The sequence below is a fragment of the Anguilla rostrata genome, chromosome 7, assembly GCF_018555375.3.
Source record: "Anguilla rostrata isolate EN2019 chromosome 7, ASM1855537v3, whole genome shotgun sequence".
Lineage (NCBI taxonomy): Eukaryota > Metazoa > Chordata > Actinopteri > Anguilliformes > Anguillidae > Anguilla > Anguilla rostrata.
Genome location: NC_057939.1, coordinates 23,711,717 through 23,731,024, shown reverse-complemented (window position 1 = coordinate 23,731,024; position 19,308 = coordinate 23,711,717). Strand labels below are relative to the sequence as shown.

General features: G+C 43.8%; 1 protein-coding gene across 3 annotated transcripts in view; it reads right to left on the bottom strand.

Annotated features, from left to right (window-relative positions):
• Positions 1–19,308, bottom strand: part of pcdh7b (protocadherin 7b) — a 138,291-nt gene that overhangs the window by 52,162 nt on the left and 66,821 nt on the right. For 2 of the 3 annotated variants that reach the window (XM_064343832.1, XM_064343833.1), the window contains exon 2: positions 15,148–15,364. The exons of the other annotated variant lie outside the window; for it this stretch is intronic. In XM_064343832.1, coding sequence (XP_064199902.1) covers positions 15,148–15,364 — 217 coding nt within the window. The remainder of the gene's footprint in view (positions 1–15,147; positions 15,365–19,308) is intronic. 3 annotated transcript variants of the gene reach the window in all.

The window sequence follows — 19,308 nt, the reverse complement described above, 5'->3', positions numbered from 1 at the left end:
CTTATTTGGCGAACCGCTCAGTTGCTTGCATTAGCTTGCTAACAGAGGCACGTCATTCCACTGTCATCACGGTAAGAATAGCAATGCACACTCATTGCATTCCTACATAGGATCCACCACATTACTGCATGCGTGTGAAAAGATTAGGTACACAAAGTAGGGCGCATATTCAAAATCCCTTCAACCACAACATAAACGCCACACTTTTGTGTGTGAGAAAACAAAGATAGAGCAGAACGACGGGCGTACAGATGCATTTTTTATTGGGAGCTGACTACGCACAGAATTGAAGTCAGGATTAAACCAGAAAACTGCAACAAAGATGACAGGCAAAGTCACACGCACACAAATTCTCCCTACCTCACCTTCTTCCTATCCAACCAAATGGTATCAAGCCATCCTTCTTATGTTTTGCTGGCTGGCACCGTGACTGCAGAATTCAATTCAAAAGATGTTTTTTATTTTTTTGGGGGGTTTGCTTTTTTTCCTGTTTTTTTGGAAGGTGGGGGAGGGGGGTGGATTTACTGGTATTGTACACAGATTTCAGCCACATCATCCGGATTAGGGTTCAGTGTGAATTGTCACTGCGTCTCTGCTCCACAAACATACAGGCTTCTATTATTATAACCCTCGTCCAGATCGCCAAGATCAAGCCAAGAGGATGATACACAGCCACGGCCATGACAGCAAAAGAGATGCGCTTTTTTGGAAAGAGGAAGATCATAGGAACACCTGAAGGCAAAATATGCCTTGAGAGAGAGAGAGCGAGAGAGAGCGAGAGAGAGAGAGAGAGATTGCACATCACCTATTAAACAAATTCACCTTTCACATCGTAACTCAGGGGAAATATGTCACCTATCATTGTTTTACGGTTTATTGTTTTATGATTTGGTTTGCAGATGTTTGTCAGGAAGGATCACGTCACAAAGAATCTGCAGGGGAGGGGAAAGGACCCCTGGAGAGGGCCTGCTGTGCCTGTAGTCTGATGTCACGCACCGCATGGGGGCTGGGTGGGCAGGGGGGGGGGGGAGGGGGGGCTTGAATGAAAAACACGCTTTCTCTCAGTGCTATGCTAACTTGCGCCCGTCGTCCCGAGACCCGGTTTTAACGTTCTTGCCACTACTGTCGCAAAAAACTTGCTCCCTGTCATCATTAGATTATGTAACTCCTTCCCTTCGATGCCTTCACTCAGCCACCTTCGTGATTCATGCTCTTTTCTCCTCTCGTTAGAAGGCTGGGCCTGCCATAAGAGAGGGTCTGTCTGTGCGCTCCGAGAGAGACGCGGAGATGAAAACAAACAAACTCGAGCTGCGAGAGGTGCGAAAAAAAACGAAAGGATCGCAGACAGCAAAGCATCGCAACCCTTGGCTGAGGAGACGCGTGGATGTGTGGAGAGACGGAGCGAGCTACCACGACGGAAGGAGGTGCTAGCGCCAGCCAGGCGCTCAGCACAACTCAGATGAGTCAATGAAGGCCTCCTCCCAGGCTAAACTATAAAAGTGTGGAAGAAAAGGGTCAAATGTAACCGCGAAAGCTCCAGGACAAGTTGCTCAAAGCAACGGCCAACCAAACCCTGCCAAAACGTTTGCAGAATGTGGGCCCAGTTCCTTATTTCTTTCTTTATATATCTTTATTTCACATACAAGACATAAATACTACAACGGTAGCAACAGTCTACAGAATCGCTCAGAAATATAAATAATCACTATTTATTTACTCTTCAGCATTGCGGCATAATCTTTTTTTTGATAAACATATTTAAAAAACAATTTCAAATGACAGCACCCAAATAACATCGACTGAGAAACAATGAACCATAATTGATGTTTTTGGTCACCTGAGATTAACCCATCATAGATGTCGATACAGTATTGTATTGTCGCCATTCCTTATTCTTCTCTCCTTTTATGTCATAGATTTTCTTGTTTTGACTGGCAATTCACAATTTGTAACTATTATTTTCCTTTAATTTGTTTTGTTTTTCCTCCCAATTCTATTGTCCTCCAGAAATATAGAAAAACAAACAGGACAGAAGTAAAAAATAATCACCGCAGTCAACAAACACATCCATAACTGTGCCGTGAAAGGGATTGCATTTTTTTATGAAAACAGAGAGAGCACTGTTAACTCCTACCAAAAGGATTTGACTGTTTAATTTTGTATCTGGTGGGCTAACCTGATCTCAAGGCGTAAAAACCATTCAGGTTATCGAAGACTGATCACAGAAGCAGCATACTGACACCGAAGCTATTCCACAGTCCTGTTTCAAGGAAGAGGGCAACGGAGTAAAAATGCTATCTTTCCATTTTTTCCTGTATATTTTTCTTCAAATCAAAAACACCAGGCAGTGTCCTTGGAGGAAAAGAGAGAAAGCTAATCCTCTTTCGGCAAAAGGGTGCTTTCATCTGCGTCTACAAAAAGAAAAGAGCGGGGGAAAAAACAAGGAGGAAAGAATGAAATAAAGCCTATATGTAGTAAGGGTATTGATGCTGTGGAAATATAATACATTCCTTCATTCCCCCTCCTGTGCTGTTGACAGACCACCAATACATCTTGATATAGAGACAGATTTATATGGCATTCTTGCCAGCAGGGAATTGAATAAAAACCAAAGCGAGCTAAGGCTGAGAGCAGCAGTCACTTTCTGATATTATTTATTTATTTATGTACTTATTTATTTGTTTTTACACGGGTCGGTGCACCACATGCCTTCTCAGCCCTGATACCATCACCTACAGTATAGTACAAGCTAAGGTACAATACAAGCTGCAGTATAGTATAAGCTAAGGTATAGTACAATCTGCAGTATAGTACAAGCTACAGTATTACATTACATTACATTACAGGCATTTGTAGCAGATGCTCTTATCCAGAGCGACTTACACAACCTTTTTACATAGCATTTTACATTGTATCCATTTATACAGCTGGATATATACTGAAGCAATTCCAGTTAAGTACCTTTCTCAAGGGTACAACGGCAGTGTCCTACCCAGGAATTGAACCTGCAACCTTTCGGTTACAAGTTTAGTTCCTTACCCACTGTGCTACACTCCGTCCTATATACGGTATAGTACAAGCTACGGTACAGTACAAGCTGCAGTATAGTACAGGCTGCAGTATAGTACAAGCAATGGTATAGTACAAGCAGGGAGAGACTTAACCTTTTTCTGCACAAATTAAAAAAATATAACCATCTGTTTTTGCTTCGCAAAGATTGGCAAGTGCAGTGATCACCAAAATTAACTCCATAAACCATGTTCGTGATATCAAAAAAAAAAGATTTGGTTTCAGTTACAATAAATTTAAGAACAACATTTTATCAAATGCAGGCCATAAGTTGAGGAAGACAGTAAGGAAGGAGGGTAGAAATATAAATGAATGAATGAATGAATGAATAAATAAACATGAATTATGTGACCGCAGAGAACAATGATTCACCATTCCATTAAAAAACGTTCCGATTCCATAATTAAACTAAACTCATACCACGCTGAAGCCTACGGTGGAATGCCAATGTCTAACCACAAATTATAGAGCAACTTTACAATTCATCCATTGACTATGTGTATGTGTAACTCTTAAGGTTGAGGACTGAACCAGCTAAATGTCATTAATGCAATTGTTGTCATGGATTTCAGCTTATTCTTCTAATATGGACTTTTAATCAGTTTTTTTTTTTTTTTTTGTTTATTATTTTCCCACTCAACTGCAAGCACAATTACAAGTCAGAATTTACAGAAAATAATACAGCCCACTAGGTGCGTGTGTGTGTGCGGTTGTGTGTGGCCCACCACTGTGTGCACATGTGGACCACCTCTGGTTGTATGACACAGCCCATACAAGACCACGGACATTACTTAGGGTCAGGAAACACATCATTCCCATGGATTCCCCGGCAACTGATTCATTTTCCCCCGGGAAACACGAAGTCAGAAAGGTTTAGGAATCTTGATTTATTTTTAACTGATTTGACAATACTATCTCAGGGCTTAAAGCAGAGTGTGAACAGAGCCAGAGGTTAATCCACTTTCCTGTTTCACACACACAAGTACACATGCATGCACACGGACATGCACACGCGCGCGCGTGCTCACACATGCACACACACACACACACATACTCTCTCTCTCTCATAGAAATCTCTGAAATCTCTAAATTTTCCATGGCCTTGCTGATTGTTCAGACATGAAATACCCTCAGCACACTGTTCTTTTTCTTTGTCAAAAATGTTAACTACAAATGTGCAGCATGGCTACTCGCATTTCTTCCCTTCTGTCCTCCAGGGAAATTCCGATTGAATATGCAATACAGTTTTTTTTTTTCTTCCACTTGATTAAACTAGCCTGGTTTGGTAAATAAAATCAAGATGAAGTTTCTAATCTGTATATTATATTGAAGATCCAGTTTCACATGACCCTACAAATGTTACATGCTGTACATCTTTATAATATGTATATAATGCTATTCGTTTGAAACATTTTGGAAATTAATTTGCTCATATGTTCCTGCACCAAAAGATTTTTGTCAGTTAATAGCAGTCAAAAAGAGGGCTTTTGTTGCTCCAAGCCAACAGGCAATGCTCAAAAACATGAATATACATCATGGAATTTGAGTACATTTATACAAAAGCATGGCGTGTGTGTGTGCATGTGTGTATGTGTGTGTGTGTTTGTAGTCGTGTATAGGTGTGCGCTTGTGTGGGTATATGTTTGTAAATGTTTGCATACAGTAGTTGAGTATATGCGTGTCTGTGTGTGTATCAGCGTGTATTTGTGCGTATATGTGTGTAAATGTATATATTTGTTGCATATTTTTGTGTATCTGTGTGTTGAATATAAAAAAAAGTCCCCGCTTTGTCCATCCGGTCCTCCGTAGCTCTGCTGGAATTGAGAGAAAGCTCCTGCCGCGCTGCTTTCCTTCTCTATTTAATATCCTCCATATTCACTCAGCCCCTGCCATGTTGTCTTTAAAGGATACAAAGTCAGACCCCATGCCTATTCCCCATCTAAATTCACCACTCATTTCAGCGGCAAGGGCACAGAAAATACATCAGATACAAACCTCAGCCCTGAGCACCCCCGCCCGCCTCGCTCGCCCACACCCTCGCTCACCCCCGCCCGCCTCGCTCACCCCCACCAGTCTCGCGCACCCCCAAACCCGTCTTACAAAGAGGCTCGTCGGCTGACAAATGGAGGTGGCTGTCACAATGCTCAACAACTGTAATCTGGGATCAGAGAGTGTAGGAAGGGCCAGCCACCAAAATGCCTATTCACAGCCATGAAATATTAAGCATGGCTGTACACACTGATCCTGGCTGAGCCAACCAGGTCTGAGTGAGAAGGAATAAGACAATGCTGTAAGAGAGAACAGAAACACTCGCCTACACACAGGCGAGACAGGCCGGATACAGGGAGAGAAAAAAGGACAGGAAAGCACAGACAGTGATAGACAGACTGACACTCAAACAGACACACACACACACACACACACATACAAGAGCATTTCACTAGTAGTTCTCGTATTCATCCCAGACATGGGCACACATACACACAAACACACATGTGCACGCACACACACACACACACACACACACATGCACACGCACTCATGTGCACGCACGCACGCACACACACACACACACACAAACTTGCACACAGTTGCACAGACAGACAGACAGATGGAATAAGAGAGTCAGCCAGCCTGAGTCGTCAGCAGGTGTGAGGGCCCCAGAGCGGGCTCGTGTTCCCTCTCGCCCCCTACAGGCTCGGGGGGGAGGGGGGGGACACCGCACCCACCGCCACAACACCGCGCTTGCTTTCGTGATCATTATTTCAGCTACGGCGCAGAGCAAGCCTCCGCCCTGCCAACCGCGGTAAACGCCGGCCCTTCGCCCTCCGCTGACCTCAGTCCAAACGGGAGGCGAGGGGACCGCGCTGCCGCTAAAGGCTTCGTGAGGCAGGGCGCTGCGTTCGGCTCGTTCCCGCCCAAACCGCCCTCCCGTTCAGCAGCCGCACACACAACTGAAAGGACCGGCCGACTTCAAACGGGGAAAGCGAAACGAGGCTTTCAACACGCCTCGCAAACAGCATCCAGCAAGCCGAGGAAGTTTAATTGTCTCGTCTGAGGGACACACCCACACACACACACACACACACACACACACACACACGCACACACACACACACACACACACACACAGCACACAGTTGTGTTTACACAGCAATCAAGGGAAGGCCATGCCTCTCTAGTCTGAGTTTGTTTGCTCCGTAGCAGTTCCATTGTTGGGCGAACGGCACTCCCGTCGGCCTACTCCTAACTGCGACGTCATGTGTCCCTTCTGTAACCTGCGAAAGAAAGTATACCACATGACAGAGCTCTGCTCAATGTTCTTTTTTTTTCTTTCTTTTTTTCTCGATGAAAAAATAATACATATATATTTTTTTTCCCATTCACCATATGGCGGCATAATGACTTTCATTGCCAAACGTACCCTAAACGCGTCATTTCTTTCAGACTGAGCGAGCACCACTGACCACTGATTCACAAGCTAATTTCCCTTAGCTTATGTCACCGTGTGAATAATGCCACATTTCCTCAGTGCACACGGGACCGGAATAACAGAACAGATTAGAGGTTAAACCTTCATCTCTTAAAAAGGTTCTTAATTTTATTTTTTTTTAATTCCATCGCGCACGGCGTTGGAACTTTGATGGGCGTAATTAAAGTTTGCGGTGACCGATACCCACTTCCTCACGTCCGAACGAAAGCGCTCTCGCGGGAGGCGGCGCCGCGGAACATAAAGCCGCATGAAGCTGATTGCAGACCGCAGACTGAGGCCGCTGAAGCAGGGATTCCATTCACGCGACTGCAGATTGAGATCAGCGCTGCCTCACCGATGACTCCCCCGTAGAAAGAGAGAAGGTGACTTTTCACCGAAAACCTCCGCGACGAGCGCTAGTGGGAGACGCAGCGTCTACAGCAATCGCTTTAAAAGTTTATTTTTTAATTCTTCTCAGGTGAGCCGAGACTTGCGCAGGTAAAGGCGACGCAGCCTTTGAACTAACTGGGTTTGACAATCTTTTTCTTTTCTTTTCCCCGCGCACAACAGAACAAAAAGAGAAGTCGTGAGCGGGGTTTTTGTTGATGCGCGGTTCGTACTGAGAGCGGCCCAGCTCGTGAGTGAAGGCGGCCATCATTGTGAGCTCTGAAAGGAATTGTAATACCTGCCTGCTTTATGGGTGCAGTGATCAATCACAGTGCCAGGCTACCCATGATTCCCCCCCCCCCCCGGCTGTGACCAACAGAACGCCCACTCTGCCTCATACCTCATACACCTCGCTCTTTGATGATGTGATCGCTGATTGCCGCCAGTAACAGTGGAAGGGGCGTAAGATGGGGCGGTGGGGAATGGGCGGGAGGGCACCGCCCACCACCTACAACATGTGTGTGTGTGTGTGTGTGTGTGTGCAGTACTAAATACATTGGTACATGAGCTGCTTGTACCCACATTAATGCACGCACAATAAAATGTAATGTTAAACTCTGAGTACGTGGACGGAGTGTAGCACAGTGGTTAAGGAACTGGGCTTGTAACCGAAAGGTCGCAGGTTCGATTCCCGGGTAGGACACTGCCATTGTACCCTTGAGCAAGGTACTTAACCGAAATTGCTTCAGTATATATCCAGCTGTATAAATGGATATAATGTAAAATGCTATGTAAAAAGTTGTGTAAGTCACTCTGGATAAGAGCGTCTGCTAAATGCCTGTAATGTAATGTAATGTTTCTTAAAATGAGTGGACAGCACACATCCCTTGGACTCGAATTGCGTTGTACATGTTTGTGAAATAGTCCTTTGTACATTTGTGTAATCAAAATGTGAAACTGCATACTGTACAAGATCGTATTGCTGGGATTGAGTACAGTCCTGCACGTGACTGTGTACCCAAAGGGACTGCGTCACATTCTACTGTCCAAGAAACCCCCCCCCCCCGCCCCCCCCACAAACCGCACTTGTATGCCATTTTGGGGGGAAATTAGCCCATTCCTAGATCCCTGCAGAATTCAAAAAGATTCATTTACTAGAACGAAACTCTAAAATCAGATTTTTGCGCTCATCTTTTCTTTTGCCGCAGCTAAAAAAAGCTTTAAAGCTTCCACCGCTTCAAACCCTGATCAGAGTGCACTGCCAACAAAAATATAAATAAATAAATGTTTTTCATGTATATATTTTCACATTTTAAGAAATACCGCGTGAGCGTCAAGTTCATTCTCTGAAGTCGCGATTGGGCCGCGGGTCCGGCGAGCGCGTGCGCGGGAACCGGCGTGCCGAAACGTGTAGCGGAGGCGTCGAGCGCGCGCCGCGTCGACGACGGGACGCCGACGGAACCGCGGCGCGCGTGCGCTCCCCAGCGAGCGGAACAGCCGAAAACACAATGGACCCAATCAGCGGCCCAGGACCCCACCGCGCCGGAGAGCCCCGATCTTCGCATGACTTTAAAAGTTGAACGACTCGGAAGGAAAAGAAAAAGGTGGGGGTTTGAGGGGGGTTTGGGGGGGAGAGTGGGTGAGGTGGGTAGGGGGGGTTAGGGCGATTGTAGGATTGTGAATGCGCTGTAACTACCGAGCACTTCAAATATGAATGCGCTTAATTAAAGCGGCTCGTATTACCATCTGGTCTTCGGATCCCGCATGTTTAATTAACGGCGGTTTTTTTTATTTTTTTTAAAAAGCACGGCGCTAATATCGCGCCTGAATGGCAAAGCTTAGGAAGAGACAAAGCCTGACAGAATGAGGATCCGGGGGGGGAACCGAGACACCTGAAATGGCACGGCTAGGTTGAGTTTTACAGCGACGGGAGGAAGAAAGGAGAGAAAAAGGAAAAGGAAAAAGGAAGGTGGCATAACGGTCGAAATAACCCAGCAGCCGAACGGAGCGGTCCGGCTTCCGGAATTAGCGTGACTGTTAGATGGCAGCGGCGTGCTCTGCTGCGCGGTGTGAACCTGCTCATAATGATATTCCTGAAACAGCCCAGCGCCAAGAGTTTCCTCTTAAGACCCAGCATGAAATCCGTCCATGCTGTGCCAGGCCCGAGCAGCTCTCTCTCTCTCTCTCTCTCTCTCTCATTCTCTCTCTCTCTCTCTCTTTCCCTCTCCTTCCCTCTCTCTCTCTCTTCCTCTATTCTCTCTCTCTCTCCTCTCTCTCATCTCTCTCTCTTCTCTCTCTCTTTCCCTCTCCTTCCCTCTCTCTCTCTCTCTCTCTCTCTCTTCCTCTCCTCCTCTCTCTCTCTCTCTCTCTTTCCCTTTCCCTCTCCCTCTCTCTCTCATTCTCTCTCTCTCTCTCTGATGAGAACAGGAAGTGTGAGGATATGGATTACCTTGCTTACATATAGGCAGGTGAATAGGTTTCATTTGAGGCCAGAGTAGAAGAAGATACGTTTTGATGTGATTATTCAATCAATCTGACGATGCAGCTTTGCCTTCTGATATTTTGACCGCAAGTAATCTCTCGCTTCCCTATTCGATACAACACTGGGCGGTCGATGTAAATGAAAGTAATGGATTTTCTTTTCCAAGGGACAAAATGCATCACTATCACAAATTAGTATAAAAAAAAACATTATCTGGTTTTAACCCATAAACAAATCCACATGAAGTCTTCAGCATTTCAACATTCTCAGAAAAGGACACTGACTTTCTAACAGTGAGATGCACTATCAAAGTTCATTATCCAAATGCAGAATTGAAACAAAGAATGTATTTTTGTAATGCAGTTGGGAAATGGCAAAAAGGAAATTCCTCTGCTTCGCTACGTTTCCTATAAATCCACAATCGAAAAGCATACAGTATCATAAATAAATAAATCATACGTGCATTCATACTATAATGGTGGTTTACTCTTTGTGTCCAGTCTATTTTTCTCCATCTACTTTCTAGGATAGAAGTTTGACATTTCTGTCATATAAATAAATAACTGAACAGCTGCAGCTCATGTAAACATTTCAAGGCCTTTTACAATTATTTACACACAGGGACGTTAAACAATTGAATGTCCGAATGGACTGCCAACAGCCAAGACTGTTGACCTTGACTAGTGTTAGACTAAGAGGGATATTCTTGGTCACCTCAAGTGACTTGAGTGAGCAAAGCTAAGCTGGGAAAACCAAGCATCACCCGAGACTGGCAAAATAGGAATAGTGATTTGCCGATTATCGATTGACTGTGATGAAGCAGAGCAGTGAGTGTGTGTGTGTGTGTGTGTATGCGTGCGTGGGGGTGTGTGTGTGTGTGTGTGTGTCAGACAGAGTGTGTGCATGTGTGTGTGTGTGTGTGTGTGTGTGTGTGTGTGTGTTTTGAGGGGGGCTCCAGTGTAAGCAGGATGTGAACAGAGTGTGACTCCAGCTCTCCTTAAAACAGCTGAAGGCCAGTATGAGGACATGACAGAAAATAATTCACTGCATAAAAATGCAAGAAGATATCCTGCCTTTCCTTTTAAACAAATACAGTATAATACCCTATTTTACCTATTCAAGAAATACAGTATATATTATATCTTACCAATTGAACAAATATAGAAAAATGCTGGGTCTTACCTCATTTACTAATACAGTAAAACACTATATCCTATCGCTTTTGCAAATACTCCTCTATATTGGCTGGGCTCAGAGATGGTTCTGCCAAATAATGAAGTACTAATATAGGTGATTTTTTTTATGCAGTGTATTTCTCGCTGAATTTTAAACATGAACATTAAATGTTTCGCGTTAAGACATATTTTTTAAAAGCATTACATGATTTTCTCTAGGAAAACTTACTACATTTAAAATACGAATGTTTCATCCATGTTTTGTAAACTGTGCAACTACCCTGATACGATATTCCAAAACCATGTGCCCGACGGCTTGTGCCATGTCGTTCCCAAAGGAAAATAATCAGGCACACAAAAAAATAAAACCTTTAAAGATTGTACGATGTTATTGTTTAAAAAATGAAAAAGTATGCTATAGTCTTCTATACAAGGCAATTCATCTGCAAGGATCTTAGATGGCACGATGCAGGCTTTACCTTGGTTACACATCACTGCCTCTCAGTCCCTCTCTCATTAAGAAAAACCTTCATCTCTCATCTGACCTTAATCCTGGCCAGCAACTCCTGCCATTGAAGAAAGGCACACTCCACATGACCAACAGGAATCACCCAGTGCCCCAATTATATACTTCTTTCACGCAGATAATAACCACTATTACAACTGGCTAATGATGCTTTCTGGAGGAATGGCATATCACCCATCTGCCGAGGGCTCCTTTTTATTATTATTATTATTATTTTTTTCACTATCTAAATGACTTGGAGGGCAGGACTGAGGTGGCCTCCATCTTGCTCCCCGTCTTGTGCTGTCGCATTAGATTACAGTGATGCACGTTCTTTCACGCGCAGGACAAAAGATCAAACTTCAAATAATGCACCTGTTACATTTTCGTTATGTTTCAAGAGTGGAACAGACGCGTTCTCATCTTCTTTTTCCAAATAAACAACATTTAAAAACACATCACTTGTTTCATTTTCATTTTTTGCTCTGCAGAGCATTAAACTGGTAATTAAAACCAAACAGAAGTATCCAAAGCCGTTACTCCCGACTGTTAAAGTAACGAGTTTTGACTCCAGCTGACATGAAATTCCTCCTTAAGAGAGCAGGACACGTTGCTTTTAAATAATGCGCTGTGCTGCTTTATGTCAGGACAAAGAGTCTATTTAAAACAGCGAGAGATGGACAAATCAAGATAATTCATTTTTAAAGGCAGCAATAGCATCAATCCTAAATGAGGCAGATGCTACGCAGGAAATACACCAGAGAACGACTGGCAAGGGAGCAAAATGTCACCTTCCAGCACACTAACAGTGCGAGAGAACAATCCCAGCAAGCATGCCAATGAAATGGAAACAGCACAAAAACGATCTGTTTATGTAACTCTTCTGTCTGAATGCAACGGCAAAGTAAATATTTTAGCAGAATTAAGAGCCACGAATTCCTTCCAAATGTTGTCTGCAGAGCTCATCTCTGGATATGAAGCCGTTGAACATATGTGTGTGCAGAGTTAAGTCTGCCGTGGATTTCTAACCATGGGCCCAGGTATGCATACAGCACAGTGATAACACCAATAACATACTCTACTGTCCTCAACAACAGAACGGGTTTGACTGTAACTTTGTCTACCTCTAGCTTTAGTTGTGTTTGCTTATGTGTTAAATGCACTTAGGCTATTTGGAAAATTCCCAAATTTGTAGAGCTACAAATGATTTTCTGTGCTAAAGCCAAATGTCCCTAACAGAGGGAACAGACATACTTCAAATTCTATCTTTGGATGGGGTACTTAGTTTCTGTCGAGCATTCTGACATGCACACCCATGCCACTGCCAAAGACAAGATATGTATCACAATCAGCAAATCTGACAGATTATACTTTGAATAACTCCGCACTCAGGAAGCGTGGTGGAGTATTTACATAAATTGTGATGGTGTGTGTTATAAGCGCTGTTAGATTGGCAGTTGGTGTCACATAGCAGGGAAAAAATGACAAGTGGCATATAGAGACGTATGTGCTGGAATCTATCAGCTTTGAAGAGCATTTGAAGAGCATCATTCAAAATGAACCAAATAATTTAACTCACAAACAAATCCTACAGTAAAGCTTCTTTCTTGGCCCGTTTAACTGTGGATGCCTGATTCACTGACTGGAAAAGTTTTCTTTAGCTGACAAATTATTCCTGGGCAAACATCCCCACAAAGCAGTTTTAGATCCTTTCCTGGTTAACACACACAGCACACGCGTACTGATTCTCCTGAAGAACAGTTTGGGGACACTGTTCCTCTACCACGGAAAATGATTCATCCGCCGCGGCAAGCTCTCCGACCTTGAAACGTCCTTCTGCGAGAACTGTGGGAAACCAGTCTTCTTTTTTAAAAGAAAACGAAGAGATACAAAGAAAGAAAAAAAAGATAGAACAGTATTATCTCTAAGAACAGAACACCAACGCCAGCGATGGGAATGGAAAGAGGAACGATGGGATCACTGTTTGTATGCTCTATAGATTAAATTCACACGGAAGGCAAACACATTCCAGCTTAATTCCACTGGAGGAGGAGGGGGCAGCAGGAGACAGACAGGACTGCATCTGCATATTGACATGGTACCGTCCTCAACAAAGTCCTACACAAGTAGGACAGCACTGGTCTTTCCAGGCACTCTGTGCTTTCCTACGTGCACCACCTTTGATTTCCACACATCTACTGACAGCCCTGAGCTAGTGCAAGCACCACTTTCTACAGGATTTAGAATACTGCTATCTAAGACCAGTCAAACATTACACAAATTAAAAATGTTATCAGATATGCAAACTGCATATACGCAATAGCTAGCAAAAAATAAATACATAATAGTGAAAATTTAAAAAATAACTCACTTGTAAAATATGTTTGCAAGTTATTTGTGGATTTTTTTTTTTCTTCCTTATTCTAATTTTTGAGTGGGCTGGCATGTTCCGATGTGATTTGTTTACTGCATGTGTAATCAAAATTTTGATTTAATAACCCAACAACCCCCCCACCTCAACCACCCCCCCATATTGATTCCCTTATTCCAATTACTTTATCCAGACAAAATTGAAGCACTTCCTTAATTGGAGCTAATTTTGCTTGCAAATCATGAAGTATGGTCTAAATGTGTGACATTAAGGGCCCAACGGGGCTGAGAAGCCTATGCTGAGTGGGCCAAGCAATTTAATATGGAACAGTTTAATCTACATTAAGGCAATGTGCTCAAAAAGTGCAAGGTTAGAAATGAAGCTTGCCTGGCGCCACACTTGCTCATTGGCCACAGCTGAAAGAAATCCCTGCAAAACAGTCAACGGTCAGCAGGATACTGTTCCGGAACAAGCCAGAAAAGGGCAAACATCTCCATTACTCATCATTACGCACTACAAAAAAAAAATAATAATAAAAAAATAAATAAGTATCGCCATCTTTAAACAAACTTACAAACGTGTGGGTGGGTGTGTGTGTGTGTGTGCGTGTGCGTGTATGTGACATAACGATGAATATATTTTTAATTGCCCTTTTTACTTGACGTTTATGTTATGTTAACATAGGCACAGCTAATTACTGCAAATTAAATTAAAATAAGCACACACATGAAGTTACAGCGTATATTTTAAATCCTCCTGATTTTTACAACGCCTGGATACTGCTACCTTCTGCAGCCTGTGCATTCAATAACCACAGAGAATTGTGTTCATTTCACAGACTAGATTTTATCTTGACTTCCTGTTAAAATACAAAAACATGATAGAACGCGCTTGTATGGTCAAATTGAATAACGGTAACGGTGAATAATGATGAATTGCCAATATATTTTAAACAATACTTTTTACCCTTAGGATAAAACATTTTTTAACAAAAAAAAAATTATTATTAAAAAAATAAAATTCTATTTTGCATTGATTGTGACTGCAATAGTATATGACTGACTAAACATATTCCACAAAACAGTATGGCTGTACCTCAATAGTTAAAACAAAGAAGTGAGTATTGAGTCTACCTCATCTTTTCACCCTTTAAAATGTGAGGCTACCTAACCAAATGCTACATGCTAATACTATAAAGGAGGCACGCAGAAAAGGAACTTGAATTCTGATGAATTCTTGAAAACAACAGAGCATATAATGAAGAGAATCGGCCGTCGAGCCCGTCTGGGTTCATCCTTTACCTGCAGCTGACAGAGCAATCAGCACACGCCAAAGGTCTCTGCCTCTGCCTACATCACCTCGCACGCTCAAGTGAAAACATCTTTGAGCGGCGTCAGCGACGACCACAACCGCAGCAGTGGAATGAAAAACCAACCGTGAGGCGTAAACCATAAACCGCCATCCTGTCAGCTTTGTTACCGTTCCGCCCTTGTCTGATCGAGGTCACCCGGCACAAGGGCAGGCACGTGTAGATGCTAGCTCTCCTGGCGAGTGTCTCCGTGGTGCGACGGCACGCGCGACCGCGTAGGGGTGCGTGCGTTGCAAGTTTGTGCAACATATGTGTGATTGTGTGTGTGTGCGTATGTGTCTGTATGTGTGTGTGTTTCTCACTGTGTTTGCCCCTACCATTTTCCATGTGCTCTCCCTCACCGACACTTCCATCCGGCGTAGTCCTCTCGTAGTTATCCTCCGGCAGGGGCAGGGCTCCCAGCCTGGGTCCGGACGAGCTCTTGCTGCTGGGCGTCTCGGACTCCTCCAGGCCGCTGTCATAGCAGCTCTGCAGCGATCCCTGGTGGGGGTCCTGGGGCTGGCTCACCACAGAGAAGGTCACTCGGCGGAACGGCTAGGAGAGAAAAGATTCTGGGGGTCACCATTCACTATTGCACCTGTCCCTTTGTCTGGCAGGTACCCTTCACCAAAACCACTTATAGCTAGTACTATCACTCCTGTCCCCTCGCCTGGTGGGCAACGCTTCACCAAAACCACTTATAGCCAGTACGACGACTCCTGTTCCCTTGCCTGGTGGGCAACACTTCACCAAAACCACTTACACAGTCGGTATTATCACTCCTGTTCCCTCTCCTGGAAGATACCCTTCACCAAAGTCTTTTACACATTCAGTACTATCCCTCCTGTTCCCTCTCCTGGAAGATACCCTTCACTAGAGCCTCTTACACAGTCAGTACTATCACTCCTGTTCCCTCATCTGGCAGATACCCTTCACCAGAGCCGAGCCTCTTACACAGTCAGTACTATCCATCTTGTTCCCTCTTCTGGTAGGTTCCCTTCACTAGAGCCTCTTACGCAGTCAGTACTATCCCTCCTGTTCCCTCGTCTGGCAGATACCCTTCACCAGAGCCTCTTACACAGTCAGTACTATCAGTTCTGTTCCCTTGCCATGTAGGCACCCTCCACTCAGATCACCAAGACCACTTATCCTGTGACTCACATGCTAGTCATTTACACAGCTGGATACTGACCAGAGAACTCGAATTTGGTCAGCACCGCACCAGAGACAATTACGAAACAATGGGTCACATTCGCCTGGCAACGAGTCCTGTTTCTAACGGTTACAACACGCCGTCGATGAGCTCATACCAAAGAGGTTATGAGGCATCAGGAAAAAAAATATAAAGAATATATAGGATGCCATATATAGAATGTACTTCAAAGATAAATGCCATGTGAGAGAAAATGGGGGAGACATTTAAACTACAGCACTGAAGAGGTACTGGAAGACAGAATTACTGGCTTACAGTTTGCACACGGGAGCACAACGTACCTACAAAAATGCCGTTTACCTGCAAGGACATGGGGTACCTGCGAGAATGTGGTTTACTCACAAGAACCCATTCTACCCACACGAACACGGTCTACACACGGTAACATGGTTTAGGTACATGAGCACAGTTGGCACACAGAAACAGTGTACAGGCAAGGACATGGTATTTGAATGTAGGGGGGTGGGTCTTTTTTGGAGATTCTTTTCAAAAGCTGGGTTATTTTACATGCCTAAAATAGAACTGAATGGAAACACACAAGCTTTTACATAAGGAGAGCCAGAAGGGACAATGTTTCCGGGAGAGCTTTTGCATACTATACAAAGATAATGCCCCAAACTCAACCCTGTCTTTACCTCATGCAGAAAAGAAACAGCAATAACACAACATTGCCCACTGGGTTCAGTAAGCTAAAACCTATTCACTGTGTTCTCTGACACACACCGCTTTTAAAGCACTGTATTCACAAATCGGCCAACCGCCATAATATCACATAACACATATGTGATACTATAAGTTATTACTGATATCAAACTAAAATTCTAAATATATCACTCATTGAGTTCCATAAAATTGATAAGTTCAACATGTCAAATGTATTAAAAGTATACACACTGATACTTAATTATAAATGATTAATAATTAATTTATATGATGAAGAACACACTAGCCAGCCTTCAGAAAGGAAGATATGACTTTAAACAATACCAGTGTGAGGGTAACAATCTGTAAAGATGAGCTGGAGTTAAATATAGCACCAGCAATAGAGAATCAAAGAAGGGAACTCAGCACCTGTACAGTACAAAACAGAACAAGGTTAAAGAATATGATATGCTTACAGCATGTACACACGCGTGCACACACACACACACACATGCATGTGCCAGTGCACACACAAACACACACATTTACACTTTATGTGAACATTGCTCTTTGTCTCATTCCCTCTCTGCCTTTCTTGAGGCTCAGATTCACTTACAATTTAAAGTTTCCTGTCTATAATATCACACAATTTGAACTGAAGGAAAAGAGCCAGAGCCTTAAATGTACCTTTTACCCTTAAGTGCTGTGGCATCAGAGTTCAGCAGATAGGCTCACTCCAAGAGAGTCAGGCGCTGCAAGAATTTATAACAGGTCTTTGGAACACTTTCAAAAGAAATATATATATATATCTCGAAATATGGTGAGGAGTTAGTCAGCATGAAGTGTGTGTGTGTGTGTGTGTGTGTGTGGGCGGGGGGGTTGCACTATGGTCTAATCTATTCTCCATTTCCCCAGATAAACTTTAAATCATTACTGTGCTATGAATGCATTTATTAATTCATTAATCCATCCTACCATTCAATAAAGTGGTCATGGAACTTAATCTGTTGCTTGTTAAAAGTAAGGCTGTGGGTTGAAAGTGTCTCATGGTTTCTCGGCTTTGTTCTCTCCGCATAGCGGCGGCAGCGGCGGCGGTTTGGCGCTCCGTCTGGGGGCCCTTCTCGCCGCCTCGCGGCGCAGATGGGGGCCCTGACCCCGGACAGCGCGCAGGCTCGTATCAGAGCTTGTACAGTCGACCCGTACAATAGGCAGCCACTTCCCATTGTCACGCCATTCAGGTGTTTTAAAAAAAGGCTTAAGTGCCGCGGTTCCTTCGCCGGTTCGCGCACGCGGCCGCTGGGAGCGGTGTGCTATCGGATTGACATTTTACTGCAGCCCTACAGGACCCCAGGTCCTCACATACCACTCTACTGCCCTTAAGGGGACGTATAATAATCATGATGAGTTCTTTATTGGATCCGTGTCATAAACTTTGTTGGAACAATATACTGTTTATCCCCACACTTGCTTTCTCACTTGCCGACTCCCAAGTGAACACGTGATTATCTGTATTGCAGATACATGGATCCATTCATACAGTCCTTTGTGACAATTAACTATGTTGCTTTGTGGCTTTACACACCTGATTGTTATACGGTTCATATATTGCTTTAAAGAGGGCTGTTATATGAAAACAATCAAAGCACTGAAGACGGTGGTCTGCACTGAAATGCTGGCTTTCCCACACTTGCTTCTTGCACAACAGAATTTTACATAAAATTGTATCAAACCAATGTGGCTTTTTCTTATCTCGGTTTAAGTTTCCATTTTCTTGCAGCTGGAACTGCCAGTTCAGGACAATGTGTGGGCTGCAATTTCTCCATACATACACAAATACACACACACACATTCACTCTGACACGCACATTCATACGCACACATTACCTCTCTCTCACACAAACGTGCACACACATATACACACATACATTCACTCTCACACACAAATGTGCACACACGTATACACACACACACACACACACACACATTCACTCTCATACAAAAAAGGTGCACACACTTGTACACACACACATTCACTCTCACACACAAACGTGCACACCCGTACACACACACACACACACACACACACACACACACACTCACACACAAACGTGCACACATGCACACACACACACACACACACACTCACTCTCACACATAAACGTGCACACACGCACACACGCACACACACACACACTCACACAAACGTGCACACACATATACACACATACATTCACTCTCACACCAATGTGACAACGATAATCACACCAACACACACACCACATTCAACTCCTCAACAAAAGGTGCACACACGGTACACACACACTTCACTCTCACCCAAACGTGCACACCCTTATACACACACACACACAAGACACACACACCCACCCACTCTTCACACACAAGTGCACACATGCACACCACCACACACACAACACTCACTCTCACACATAACGTGCACACACGCACACACACACACACACACACACTCACTCTCACACACAAATGTGCACACACGCACACACACACACACACACACACACACACTCACTCTCACACACAAATGTGCACACACGTATACACACACAAACACATCCACTCTCACACACAAACGTGCACACATGTACACAGACACACGCACACATAC